Here is a 13,433-nt window from a genome sequence, read left to right as displayed (position 1 = left end):
ACATGAGTAGCTCTAAATTTAATATAATTTAAATTAAAGCAAAGCTCTCCTTCCATAGTATTCTTTGCAAAATTCTAATGCCCAAGTGAAAGTGGCTCAACCACACTCTTCTGCATATTTGTGTAATTCTCTTATACCAGTCACATACTGAAACCGAATAACTGCATGAATGGACAAATACTAAGTTAAACTCTAGGTAGAGATCAATATATGACATTTAAAAATACACTAGGTCTTGTATTTTCAAACCCCCACACACCTTCAGCCATAGCACACTTCTGAAGAATGCATGGAATTATAAACAGTCTCCCTTAATTGATATGCAGAGTACAGTTTTTGTGGTAGGATCTAACCACCAAACAGCAACACAATCATTTGAACCCACCGTTTTGGACAGCTGCTAGGTTAAAACCAGTTTTTGTTACATACAGATATGAGCTCTCTAGTTGAACTTCCTCCTTTTCTGGAAGTGAAAATTACTCATAACACAATTTTTCTTAATACATTTCTTTCACAGAACTCATTACATACAGGCTACACCAGCATGACCAATACAATTAAAACCCACTCCCAGGCAAACGGTGTGATTCTTAGGGCTGTGCTGTGCAATGCCTTGGCCTTCATGATCTTTGTGGGTTCCTTCCATCTTAGGAAGTCCAATGATTCTATGATTCCATGATTCCATTTTCAAAATAAAAACAAATTAACTTTTTTCCTAGCTGAATTACAAATAGCAAGCCTGATACGTATGGTATATTGCCCTGTTACTTTACTTGCTAATAGCACATGTTAACAAGAAAACAAACACATTCTACATCTGACATGAGCAAGACCAGGATGAGCATTTTTCTCACTCTCTCATAGCATTTACAGCTGAATTACCTTTTTTCTGTTCGCTGCCATTTCAGTATAAGATTAAAGAGTTTCTGGTATGGTTCCATATCGGCTTTTAAATTGTTGAGGAGTGGGAACTCACTTGGTTTCCAACCAAGCAGAGTCTCTTCTTTATTAAGAGCAGCTACTGTTTCATCAGTGTCCTGTAATGTTTTCTGTAATGTCCTCACATCAGTCACATACTGAAATCAAATAATAGCATGTCTTGAGAAATAACCAAACTGTGCTCTGAAAAGCTATCAAAATAAGTTATCAAAATATAAGCCTTCACATTACAATTTTAGGAAACAAGATTTAAAAACTTGTCTGCTTACTGAGGAGTACATAACCTGTGAAGAACACAGATGATTATGAAAAATAAAATTGGTTCTCGTGACTGAATTTTAGAGTATTTTCAAAATGTTTGTGTTTTAAAACTCACGTTTCCATAAAGTAGGCAAACAGTTTTTTATACATAGTGTATCATATTGGTAACTGGGATTTATTAGCTTAGGATCTCTGTTTTGTGCTTCGAAGTGTTTTGTTTTTTTTAAAAAACAAAATTTCTTACTATGTAATATCCTCCAATTAGAGCACAAGACGTGCTCTGAAAATTAAAAAAATATTGCTAGAAGGTCACAAAGTTTTGGAGCTAGTGGTCTGCTCTTCACTAGCATAACAATGAAGTTTTGAGGTTTATATGAAAAAAAAAATCAAATTCCTACATGCGCTGGGTTTGCATTAATTGATTTGTGGTGAAGAGGGAAAACGAATAAAGGATTTTCGTGGGTGCACACACTATTTCTGAACTGCTATTACTGTTACCTACGAGCTAATTCAAGCTCAACTTTATATCAAACCTTCCTCTAAATAAAATGTTAATTGCCAATGAAAACCAAAAATGGAAGGTGGACTGAGCTTATTCACTGTGGCAAGAGGATAATGTTTTAGTTCACATTTGTTAAACTGATTACTTTTAATTACAATTTTTTTTCCATGATCCCTGTGCATTAAACACATAAAACATTTCTACCGATTTTTACTATTAATCAAACCTGTTGCATGCAATCCAGTTCGGAGTATTCTTCTAATTCTGCCACGGAATTATAAAGCTTGTCTAATTCACCATGCAGGTTATCGCATCTCTGTAGCACTTCTTGCTCTCTTTTAGCTTTAGACTGTTGTATAAGCTACAAAAGAATTTATATTTTCATGACAAAAAAAGCAATGCAAGTGTGGCTGTAAGTCCTTTCAATGATCAACATACATACTACCATCTAAACATTTAGTGCAAACAGAAAACTAGCAATACAGATAAATTATTATCCTTGCAACAACTGATTTTTTTTTCCCCATGTCCCACTTCAGTGTGTGCAACCTCTATATGCTAGCATGGAACCCTCATCTCAATAATCATAGCAGTTGGAATCGCCTTAAAGGCCTCCTTTAGGAATCAGCATTACTGAAAAAATAGATATTCTAATTTTGGGGATTCACTATTTTACTGCCAAAAAGGATACCTACACTTGTTGAAAGTCAGTGTTATCCCACATACCTGTGGCTGTAAAAGGCAGAAATTCTAGAACATAAAACCACCCGAAAGAACTGGGTCTGCACACTCAAGGGTTTTAAGGTACCAAACAAAAATCAATCAAGAGAGAGGAGATCTCCTAAGACAAGGACACCTACGGCCATGAAACATTTGTGAAGCAGACAAACAGAACTTCACCAAAGGAGGAACCAATCTTTTCCTTTTGCATCAGAATAAGAACAGACTCATATCTAAGAGTATAGAATGCAAATACACAGACTCATGAAAACTTGATGGGAAACTTTTCTTGTCCTCAGCCTCCAGCACAATGCAAGTCACTTAGCCAGCTACAGGGTCCCCCTGCTGATGGATTCTCACTAAGCAGTGAGACTCACTCTGCACTACCCTTTTCATTAAAAGGAGTCAGAACAAGCATCACGGACTCCCTGCACAGAAGCAGAAAATTAATTTCACTGATTTATTTTGGGGGATTAAAAGAATACCTTGCTTGCATGAGGATGACATGCAAACAAAGTATTTTACGGGCATATCAGTCTCCCAAGCTGGGTATCTTTTCAGGCAGAGGCATATTTACTACCCTTGGACATACACCTTAGTATCTACACAAAGCCTAGTAAAGGAGAAATCCTTAATTGTAATATTTAAAAGATACTGATTTTTTAAAATGTTTTTTATTAATTCTTTAAAAATTTTAGTAGAAATTATTAAATCTGTGCTAAATTACTACAAAGAGGCAAGAGGGCACTAAAAGGCTTGACTTACTGTGTCACAGACAAAGCATGCTAAGCAAGATAAATACAGATAGTGGAAGAAAAGTAACCTACAGTCACACAGAGAAAATGAGATATTGCATATTTTCTGTTCATGATAGCTAGAAAACATTGTTCCCACTGTTATTTTTTTGATGGAACAAAAATACCATTTTCACTAAATTACTTCCTGTCCAGACACTCAGTCCTATTAGGAGCCTGACAGTTATATTTTCAGTACTAGGCAAGTACACTGTAGTGAATTTTCATCTGCCTATGTATTACTTAGTACTGACCACAGGCATATTAGGATAATAAGACCTGCTTTTAAGTTACAGTGACAGTTTTTAAATTTAGCCACAAAAAGCTCACTTTTGTTACAAAAACCTGGAAATCTGTTACTGATGCATGTCTACATTACTATGGTTCATGTTATATGTGTATATAAATTCAGCCTGCTGAGGAAATACATAGCTCAAGTGAGAAGTCTAACAAGCCAAAATATACCATTAACTAAGAAAATGCTCTTACAGTATCATGCTCTTTAAGAATTTGGTTAATCTTCTTTGGCCATAATATAGCTGTTGAATTTAGTTCCATGTCTTCAGGAGCAAATGGAAAAACATCTATCAAGTAACACATTTGCCGACAGCACTCCTACAAAGAGAGATTTCACAAAACTTTAGGCACAATAGGTCTGTTTAAAAAATATAGGGCAGGATAATATTATCTACAAAGATAAAACTAATTCTACATTTCATGAACTTTCTCATGAACTTTTCAGAATTCAGAGCTCCTTCAGCCAATTGAATATTAACATTCAAAATATATGTGCAACATTTTTCAAATCCCTGCCCTGATCATGAGCTTGTTTCTCTAAATATGACTCCTGTGTTCTGTAAATCTAAATGCCGAAATCCTAATGTTATTAAAAATACACAAAATATAATTTCTGCAGATATAAACATGACACGTTATATTTATAGACCTATTAGCACAACAGAAAATCTAATACATAATCACACACCTACACACAAACTACTCCTAAGGTAACATTACCTACACTCTGCTCAAAGAGTAAATTGCTTCTCATGTGTTAAAAGTCTGCTGACTGTTTCTACACATAAAATGTTCTTTATATTTGTCTGTTACATTTTGACAGATAGATTTTTTTAAGCAGTCCTGAAGTAAGTCTTCAAGTGCAAACAATCAACTGAGTGATTTACTGAAAGCTGCATTTCCTCACGGATATGCAGAACACACGGGAATGGGAACAAGAAGCAAAGGCACGTGGCAAAGAATAAGATGGACTTCCCACTGCAGTCTGAAGTAACATTGAGTTTACTCACACAGGCAGAAAAAAAAGTCTGCACTCTGGAATGAATTCTCTATTTGTATAGGCCAGCATGTCTAAAAAAAGATCAAGAATTAAAGGATAGTTTTTTACCTTGCTCCTTCGCACCAGGTCCTGCATATCTTTGGTTTTGACTCTCTTTATGTACTCTATTATTTCTACCATTTCTTCTGTTGACTCAGGAACTTTTAATGCACATTCCTTAATGGCTTCAAATTCACGGCATATCCTATAGTTTTATTTTACAAAAAATACCAACATTTTAAGATTTTAGTTTGACTGGCTTCAGGCTCAGCTTTAATGTAAGTAAAAATTCAAATTACTTCGTTAAGTATTCTCCCCTCATAAATTCCATTATTTATGAAACTAGAAGTGGAACATGACCAAGTCAGTCTAGACAAATACTGTTTTCTGACATGCAATAATTGTTTTGTTTGGATTTTGCAGTGTTCTTCTAAAATAAGTGCTTTAATAACCTGTTGTTACTAAAAGAGCTTCAGCAAACTATCATTAGTGTACACACAAACACTTTCCTAGTAAATATTGTCTCACTTCAGTAATGTGGAATCACTATAAAACTTGGCCATAATTGTTCATTTTAACTAAAAATTGTAGTAAGAGTCCTCATGACTTAATGCATAAAATTAACCTCTTGTTTAACTAAATTGATATCCTCAAAGTTCATCCCTGTAGAGGATAAAGGTGGTGGATATAATTCTTCTCAGTTTTAATAAGGCTTTTGATACTGTCCTTCACAGAATCCTTCCTGACCAGTTGTCCAAGCGTGGGATGAGTGTGTTTAATGTTGTGCTGGGTGAAGAACTGGTGAAGTGCAGAGCTCAAAGGGTTGCAGCAAACGGCTGGCAGCTGTTACCAGCAGCAGTCCTCAGGTTTCACTTCTGGGCCAGTTCTACTCAATGAATTTATCAATGATTTGGATGCAAGAGTTTGCTCATTATACAACCGTGAGGTGCTGCTGACTCCCTTGAAGGATGGGACACCTTGCAGAATTCAACATTTGACTGTGATTTAAGGGGATGGAAGGTAATGAGTTGAAATGCCAGATTCTGCACCCAGGGTGGAGTAACACCCAGCACAAATATAAACGGGGAGGAATGGCTTGAGAGCAGCCCTGCTGAGGTATCTGTCAGGTAATAGGAGAGTCTAACCAGCCTTTCCTTTGATGGCGCAGTAATACTGTAATTCACAGTTAAAAATCCGGAACAGCAATAAAGTTCTTGGATCTTTGATCAAGTCTACACTAAAATGTTCTCCTACCTTTTTTGACACCAAAACAGCAGAAAAACTGCAACAGCGGGTGCAAACTGCCTAAGATCATTAGTTAGCCAAGAACTTTCAGTAAACAGAAGTATGGTATATTTGCATTTCTTCTACATGTTTCTACTATGCATTTAACACATAGAGCATTCACAAGCAGAAAAATTCTACTTACCTTTTATTTTCCTCTCTGTAATCTGTAAATATTTTCTCCATTAGCATTTTCGCAAAGTTGTTTGCACAATTAGCCAAACCTTCCTTTAAATCCTCGCAATTCAAACAGATCATAGGGAAGTAAATCACCTCTGGCAAACTCATGATTTCCTTCTTGAGGGTGAAAAATTCATCTATGAACTTCAGAAAAACATCAGACTTTACACTTCAGGGCTGCTGTTTAAATATTTGGCTACATGAGTAAGTATTAGACATGGAAGAAAAAAAAGTACTATTTTCTTCTATTTACCATAAATTTTTAGGGGGAAAATCTATTGCATTGTAGGTAGTCCATATATTTTTAGCTAAAGGCTAAGCACCTGTTATCCTCTGTTACCTTTTCATTATTGCTCTATGTATTATTAAAATTATTTATAAAATGTAGAATTAAAACTTACAGTAGTGTATTCATCAAAACTGGGTTGTTCTGCTACAAATCTCTTTATCCGTTCCTCTGCAGTTCCATCTACAAGCCAGCCATAACTTTGAACTACAATCAATTACAACATACATAAATTACTAAAATGTATATGCCATACAGCAAGTTACTTACTACAAAGAGGTGACACAGCTAATTACACACTCTTCTATCACTTACCATAGCCTTTAAAATGCTCCTTTGGGCCTTCTAAGTTGTCTCTGATAGATTTTTTCAGAGTGGATTTGGCCCATTGTACGGTGTGAGCAGGAAGCTCAGCATCCAGAGTCGCATTGCCTCCCATTGGCCAAGCATGTATCGTTTGGACATTCTAAGGGTAGTGCAAGTGTTGATTATTTAAATTTCAAAAAGTGGTGCAAGGATACATATACTTTAAATGTAAGTAGAAATCTGCAGAAGACACGATCACAAAAGTATGAGACCCTAACCGTGACCAAGTTCACATGCTTTATACACATGTGGAATGACTTTTCCTGAAGCAAAAAGTTGAACAGGAAAACGTGTAAAGGAAAAAAGAAATACCCAACCTTGCATAAAATTTAATGATATTATATATGCAAATACAGAAAACCAAGCCCAAAACACTTGCCTGAAGGTACCATCACATATGACTAGTGACCAATCCTCAGTTCAGATCTAAAGCCCCCAGAAAGGCTCTCGTCCCTGGAACCTTAAACAGGTTCTCAACACATCAATCTTTTGATGTTGTATATATTAGTTTCTAGAGATTTGAGTATTTTCTTTTTCTTAGAATGAAAAGGAATACCAACTCAAATTTTCCTTGTCTTTTTCTGGAAATTTTAACTTTAATGCAAATTTATTGTAAATCACCACATATAATTAAAGGTATTATAACTGCAGACCCAAAGAGCAGACCAAAACAATCAATAGCAGGTGCACCAATTTCTTATAAACAAGGAATTTCAAAATTACTTCAGAGCCTGGAGTGCCAATGGGCATCAAGATTCATGATGTGACCTGTAGAATGATTGTGGAAAATAAATAAAAGTTGCATTCTGATCCCACTGCCAGGGTAGTCAGACTCCTAAATCACAAGTATTTTCACATACTGAACATCTTAACAATTATATATTTAAATAAAGACAAAAGCACACCTGAAGAGTCTGTCCTATACAATCTACTACAAACAGAATTGCTTCTTCTAAGTCTTGTAAGCTTGGATAAAACTCCATTCTATTTTCATCAAAAGTCAAGTCCATCTTAAATAAAGGCAGATGACTTCTGTCTTCGGGATCAAAAAGTTTCACAAAAACTTCAGTCGTTCTTTGCAGTAATTCTTTCAGCTAGGTAACAACACAGATCACCTATTAGTTGACATAAAAAAGGTCCAACCCATTTCCATTCATCCGTAAGCCAGGATTTCTGCTCATTTTAGTACTTCTGGCCTGATTCATGGATAACAGAAGCAGTGTGAATTTTTCTAACTCCAGTGGGTATTAGTCCCAGCCCTTAAATGATGAAAACTAATGGACAAGTAAACATCTCAGTTAAGTCCATGCATTTATTTCTGCTACGAAAGTAAGCCAATTACTAATACATGTATGTAGAAATGAAATATCTTGAAAGCATTTTCCTCTGACTATTTTTTTCCAGTTACAATGATTTGATTCGACTTTTGTTACATTATTTTTCTACAAAGCAAATAACGTTTTAATCCCATTAAGTTTATCACAGGGAGGAAAGATATTTACCTGATTAGACATAAGCACAGACACACAATTATAAAAAGACTCATGCTGATCCAACTTTACACCACCCAAGGCCTCTGACTGAGTAAAGATACCAGTAACTCTTTGGTGCCATGTACTCATTATCTCGTCTTCGGCTTTAGAACAGCTTAGAGATGCATCAGTTTTAAAAGCTTTGCAGTCAACTGGTCCTTTCAATCTAGAAAAGAAAGTTATAGGCAACTTTACAAACAAAAATTTAACTAAGCAAACACGGAGTAAGGTAACAATACAAACTTCTGTATTAAAAACCCAGTCTTTCTCTAACAGAAAGCACAGTGGGAATTTACGCATTGCTTCAGTTGACTAAAAGGAAAGAAAAAAAAACTGCCTCAAGCTCCAGGATTTACAGAACAACTAACAGAAAAAAATAATGAGGAAAAATATTTTGAAAATTATCTTCTTGAAGTCTATGAAAATTTAAATTTCCAAGATTAAATAGAAAATTCAGTTGATGAAAACCAGCAAGAAGTCTGATCCTCATGGTTAGCATACAATTTCCTACAGATGGTAATACTACCAGAAGCTGATCTTTCAAATACTACTTTAAACAGATTTCTATGGGAATTAAGCATTAAGAATAAGTGAATAATGGGAAGAACTTTACAGAATTAAAGGCAATTTACAAATCGAAAGGTCTGATATCACCAGCAATTTGAACAACAATAAAATACGTAACAGAGAGAAGATAAGTCACGCGTCATAACACAGAGTAACTTAGTCACGAGTACATTAAAATGGTGTACCCAAGAAATTTTCTCTGACAAATAATAGAGCTGAACGAGCTCATCTTTGCCAGCTTCAAAAGCCTATATGAGTCAATAATTCAGCAGAACAGACTTTACCTGGAACTAGAGAAATCCACCACAAGAACATTAAAGAATGCTGAATAACCAAAATCCAGTAGAGTTTTCATTGTGGGGTGAAGAATATGTAAGGTGGAAATGATTTGGGTTTTTGCTTTGATATAATTGTTACGCCACGTACTGGAAAAATCCAGGCCTCTAAAAAAGAAAAACCATAAAGAACCAAGCAAAACAAACAAACAAACAAAAATTAAGAGCTCAAGCACTACTTGAATGAAGTACTCAAATATATAAGGTAGTATTCAAAAGATTATTCTCTAGCATGAATAGTTAATTAAATGCCACACACGTCCTCACTACCATGCAGTGGAAGTCATAAAGATTCTGTCTGACAAAACATGCTTTATCCTCCATGGTATTTTCAGATCACCTCCTCTTACAGAAGCCCATTCAATGTAACTCCTAACTTCAACAACTACTATCAGGAAGCATTTACCAACAGATTTTGACAGCACACACTCCAATGCATCAGCAAGTTGTGCAGTTTGGGTATTTATACTCTGTCTACCTGAACTCTTTTTCCATGATGGGAGGGCGTAACAGATTTGCCTTCAGCCTCAAGGTTTCATCTCATAAAACCAGAATTACCTAAAACCTTGGCATTATATGCAGTTTTAGGATGTCAAAGTACTGTACAATGCTGCTATCTGCCAGAAAACTGCTACATACACACACAGATCATTCCAGAGGAAGCTGCACTGTGACTTTAGTGTCTGGGCACTCAGAGCAAGGTTTAATTCTCCCTCCTGAGTACTGCTCTATGTAACTGTAACAACAGTAATAAAACAGTGCCAGTGCTGAAACTTTTTTGTAGGGCATTCAAATAAGAGATGTTGAAATGCAAGGTCATCTACAGAGATTTAAAAATGTCCCAGTAAAGGGCTCCAGACTTAATCTTGTGCCATAACTCTGTCCACACAGCTCAGTAAGAACATCCCTCATGTAACTCAGTGTGTTTTCCAGTGGGTTATTTGCTAACTTAATCCACTCACAGAGGTAATAAAGGCAAAGGTGCCTCCTCTTCCAACTTATTCAGTTCTTCTATGTCCGGTTTAACAAGAACTCTTCTCACTAAGAAAAAAAACATGAACATTAGAAGAAAATTATGCCATATTCAATTAGTCACTGTACTTCCTCCAACCAAGCACACAGTAGGATGAAATAGTAATTGTCACCCTAGTCTACAAAACACATTCTCACAAAGGTCAAAATCAACAGCTTTTGCTAAATTTTTATACAGATTCAGGTGCCTTAATGCCAGTTCTGGCTGCTGTTCATGAAGGTTTCCAGATGGGTTCATGTTTAAATAATTAAATACTTAGGCAGTTTCTTTGCTGAGGGGATGGTCAGTCACAGGAACAGGCCCCCAGGGAAGTGTTCACAGCACCGATCCTGCCAGAGTGCAGGGAGAATCTGGACAGTGCTTTCAGTTGCATGATTGAGTTTTAGACAGCCCTGCAAGGAGCAAGGAGCTGGACTCTAATCCTTATGGACCCCTTCCAACTTGATATATTCTATGATTGTAAGAATTTATGGCAACTTTATTACACAATTATATAATTACAGTGAGATGCTATAATATGCCACTGATGATGTTAAAAAGCAGTTAGTCCAATGTTAAATTGTTTATTTTTTTAATCTACGCTTTTAAAAAAGCGTCTACACTTTTAAAAAGATCGGCCATTCATTAAAATATTAACAAAATTGGGCTCAATTTCAGATTCCAGTTACTACAAATATAAATAAACTAACACATGATTTCAAGGGAAAACATTTTCAAAATTTCAGTTCATGACTTTTTTTAAAAGGTTTTAAAATTGAAGTGAGATGTATGAGTGATATCTGAAAACAGTAATTATCTTTTCAGATTTTTATTGTGAGCTTCCCCATGCAACAAAAGCGCCATCAGAAAACTCACAAATGTGTTTGTGAATAAACAACTTAAAAAAGCTGCTGTTCCTGAAGATGGAGAAAGAATGACTAGTACTTTAAAAGTTTCTCCTTTCTTTAATGGTAAACAGAAATACATTTTTGCTTCAAATAAACAAAATAGGCTAAAGACATAATGAAATAACATCATCAGCAATCAATCTTTTTGACATAAGGTCTGCAGCTGTACCTTCGTCCTTGCCTGTACTTTCAGCTGGTTAACTTTTTACTGGTTCAAATAAAATAACCAAGTTTTGCCTTAAACATTATGGCCAACACACATTTGATGAGGCAGGAAGAGTTAAATCAGTAGTTAATTACAAAGATCCTGCCTGGCTGAAAGAACAAACTTAGAAAAATTATTTTCAGCAGAAGAATATGGAGCTTATATTCACTAACATTAATGCAAAGTGCTGAGTAACTTGTAGTACTTACACACACATCTCAGCATGCTCTTTTCATAATCCCTAACTATCTCCTTAAGAAGGTCTTCAGTGAGCAGCTCTCTATCTCTGCCCTCCATAAGCGACTGTGGCACCATGGCGAGCACGGACCTCAGCCATTGCTGCGGGATGGGAACCACTGGATTGCTCTGCAGACACTTCTTCAAGAAGAGGTAGTCTGCCTGAAAGGACAAGATACATACTATGTATGCATTTCTGTGTTAGGCTTGGCAAAATTATCTTTTTATTCAAAATTTCTTAATTACAAAATTTCTTAATTTCCTTAAGGGCAGGGTATTTAATCTAATCTTTTAGTCAGTAATCACTGACTAATTTTAATCTAATCTATTAGTATTCACTGACTAATACCCTAAAAGCTGCTCTGTGGTTGGTGACATGGTCTCTCTGTCTTAATGCTTAAATATAAAATATTGTACTCATCAGTATGGCATTTTCCTTGGTTCTCTGCTGAAGTTTACGGCCTAACAATAAAACAGTTTAACATTAAGATCATTGTTCTTTGGACAAACATTTATCTGGAAAAAGTGTGGATGAACATCCTCCATAAGGGGAGCGGGTCTTGCCAAAGAAATAGGTATTTCTGTTTTGATTGACAGTTTTGTTATAAAACCACTTTAGTCTGCAGAATGAGTTTACCTAACAACAGCTAGGCCAAACTGGTATTACCCTAGGTTACTTACTAATAAATATTTCAATACTAATTTGAGTTATAACTGTCTCTCAGGATGAAGTCTTACTTTAAAAGCTATACACAAATTTCAAGTTTAGTGCATGTTCTTCAAATTAAGGGAACGATGTAAAAGACTACTTTTTGTACAGGCTAAGGTACAATCTGTGACCTCGACCAAAAAAATCTGGAAGCCTGTTAGGTTTTTTCCCTAAGTAATGATCTTTAACTAAGGTTAAATTAATTATCGATAGCTGCACTTTCTAAAACAGAAAAATACTTTTCCTCTACAGGACCACAAAAGAAGGTTCCCATTTTCCTCCTATTCCATTTTCCCCCATGAAGATTACTTTTTCTTGTTTAATAGCAATAATTCTGCATAACATACTCAACTTCTCTGAACAGGGGCCGTTCACTCCGCTACTCCAAAAAAAGCGAAGGAAAGAATTTAACTCACCCTTTGTTGGCTTTCTTCATCATCCATCTATATAAAAAGAAACAGAAAATTGTTATATATAAAGAACATACAAGCAAAAATGCTGGAAATAGAAAATATAGCAAATATTGTTCCTAAACAAAAACTTTATTCTGTAGATATACAGGTATACAATTCAATTGGATTACCTGAATATATAAATACATTTATAGATTACTGAGGAGCAAAACAAGTATTCGAAGTAAATTCTAAGAAGGAAAATAAATGTCCCAATAACAAAGAACTAAATAGGTAAGACTTAATAAAGAAATACTTTCTCACCGTGGAAGGCAGTTCTGTGACAGGAGGTGCAGTTTCATTCTTGTCTGTTTCACCCATGGTTATGTTACAGACTTCAAGAGCTCGATCAATTCTAAAGTAAACCACAGCATCAGAAGTGCAGAAAAACTACAAATAATATATTAAAAATAATGCTAACACTTACATCAATGCAACCTATTCATCATTACCAACTCCTTAATCACTATTCTCACTATAATTATATTAAACATTGTTATTTGTCAAATGTCTAATGTGTAATATCTCTGTCATTTCATTTCAACATGTTTTAAATTACAGTAAACTCACAGTAACTGATTAATCTTCTCTTGTTGCTCCTTGCCTCTGTGGTATGCCAATAGTTGCTTCTGTGATGGTGATGTTTCAGATATGACTGGTGGAGGTAAAGCAGCGGGACGAAACAAAGTTCTCAAAGTTCTTTTCTTGGAAGTTGCTGCATCTGAGTGCTCCATCTAAAACCACAACAAACCCAAAATTCTAGAATACAATCCTGTCCAGGAAGGAGTTTAACACTCCCATCTGGTAA

The 13,433-nt window shown here is 35.5% G+C and overlaps 1 protein-coding gene across 4 annotated transcripts in view; it reads right to left on the bottom strand.

The window, feature by feature from the left end:
• DNAH12 (dynein axonemal heavy chain 12) overlaps positions 1-13,433 on the bottom strand; it is a 60,755-nt gene that overhangs the window by 45,965 nt on the left and 1,357 nt on the right. For all 4 annotated transcript variants that reach the window (XM_040076207.1, XM_040076209.2, XM_040076208.2 and 1 more), the window contains 15 exons: positions 13,196-13,359; positions 12,890-12,980; positions 12,590-12,616; positions 11,437-11,626; positions 10,065-10,143; positions 9,052-9,210; positions 8,171-8,366; positions 7,574-7,762; positions 6,618-6,768; positions 6,418-6,509; positions 5,982-6,160; positions 4,622-4,757; positions 3,706-3,831; positions 1,929-2,063; positions 883-1,076 (listed from right to left, as the gene is read on the bottom strand). In XM_040076207.1, the coding sequence (XP_039932141.1) occupies positions 883-1,076; positions 1,929-2,063; positions 3,706-3,831; positions 4,622-4,757; positions 5,982-6,160; positions 6,418-6,509; positions 6,618-6,768; positions 7,574-7,762; positions 8,171-8,366; positions 9,052-9,210; positions 10,065-10,143; positions 11,437-11,626; positions 12,590-12,616; positions 12,890-12,980; positions 13,196-13,359 (2,108 nt within the window). The remainder of the gene's footprint in view (positions 1-882; positions 1,077-1,928; positions 2,064-3,705; positions 3,832-4,621; positions 4,758-5,981; positions 6,161-6,417; positions 6,510-6,617; positions 6,769-7,573; positions 7,763-8,170; positions 8,367-9,051; positions 9,211-10,064; positions 10,144-11,436; positions 11,627-12,589; positions 12,617-12,889; positions 12,981-13,195; positions 13,360-13,433) is intronic.

This window comes from Hirundo rustica, chromosome 12 (genome assembly GCF_015227805.2).
Source record: "Hirundo rustica isolate bHirRus1 chromosome 12, bHirRus1.pri.v3, whole genome shotgun sequence".
In the NCBI taxonomy this organism is placed as follows: domain Eukaryota; kingdom Metazoa; phylum Chordata; class Aves; order Passeriformes; family Hirundinidae; genus Hirundo; species Hirundo rustica.
This window is presented reverse-complemented; position numbering and strand designations above follow the sequence as displayed.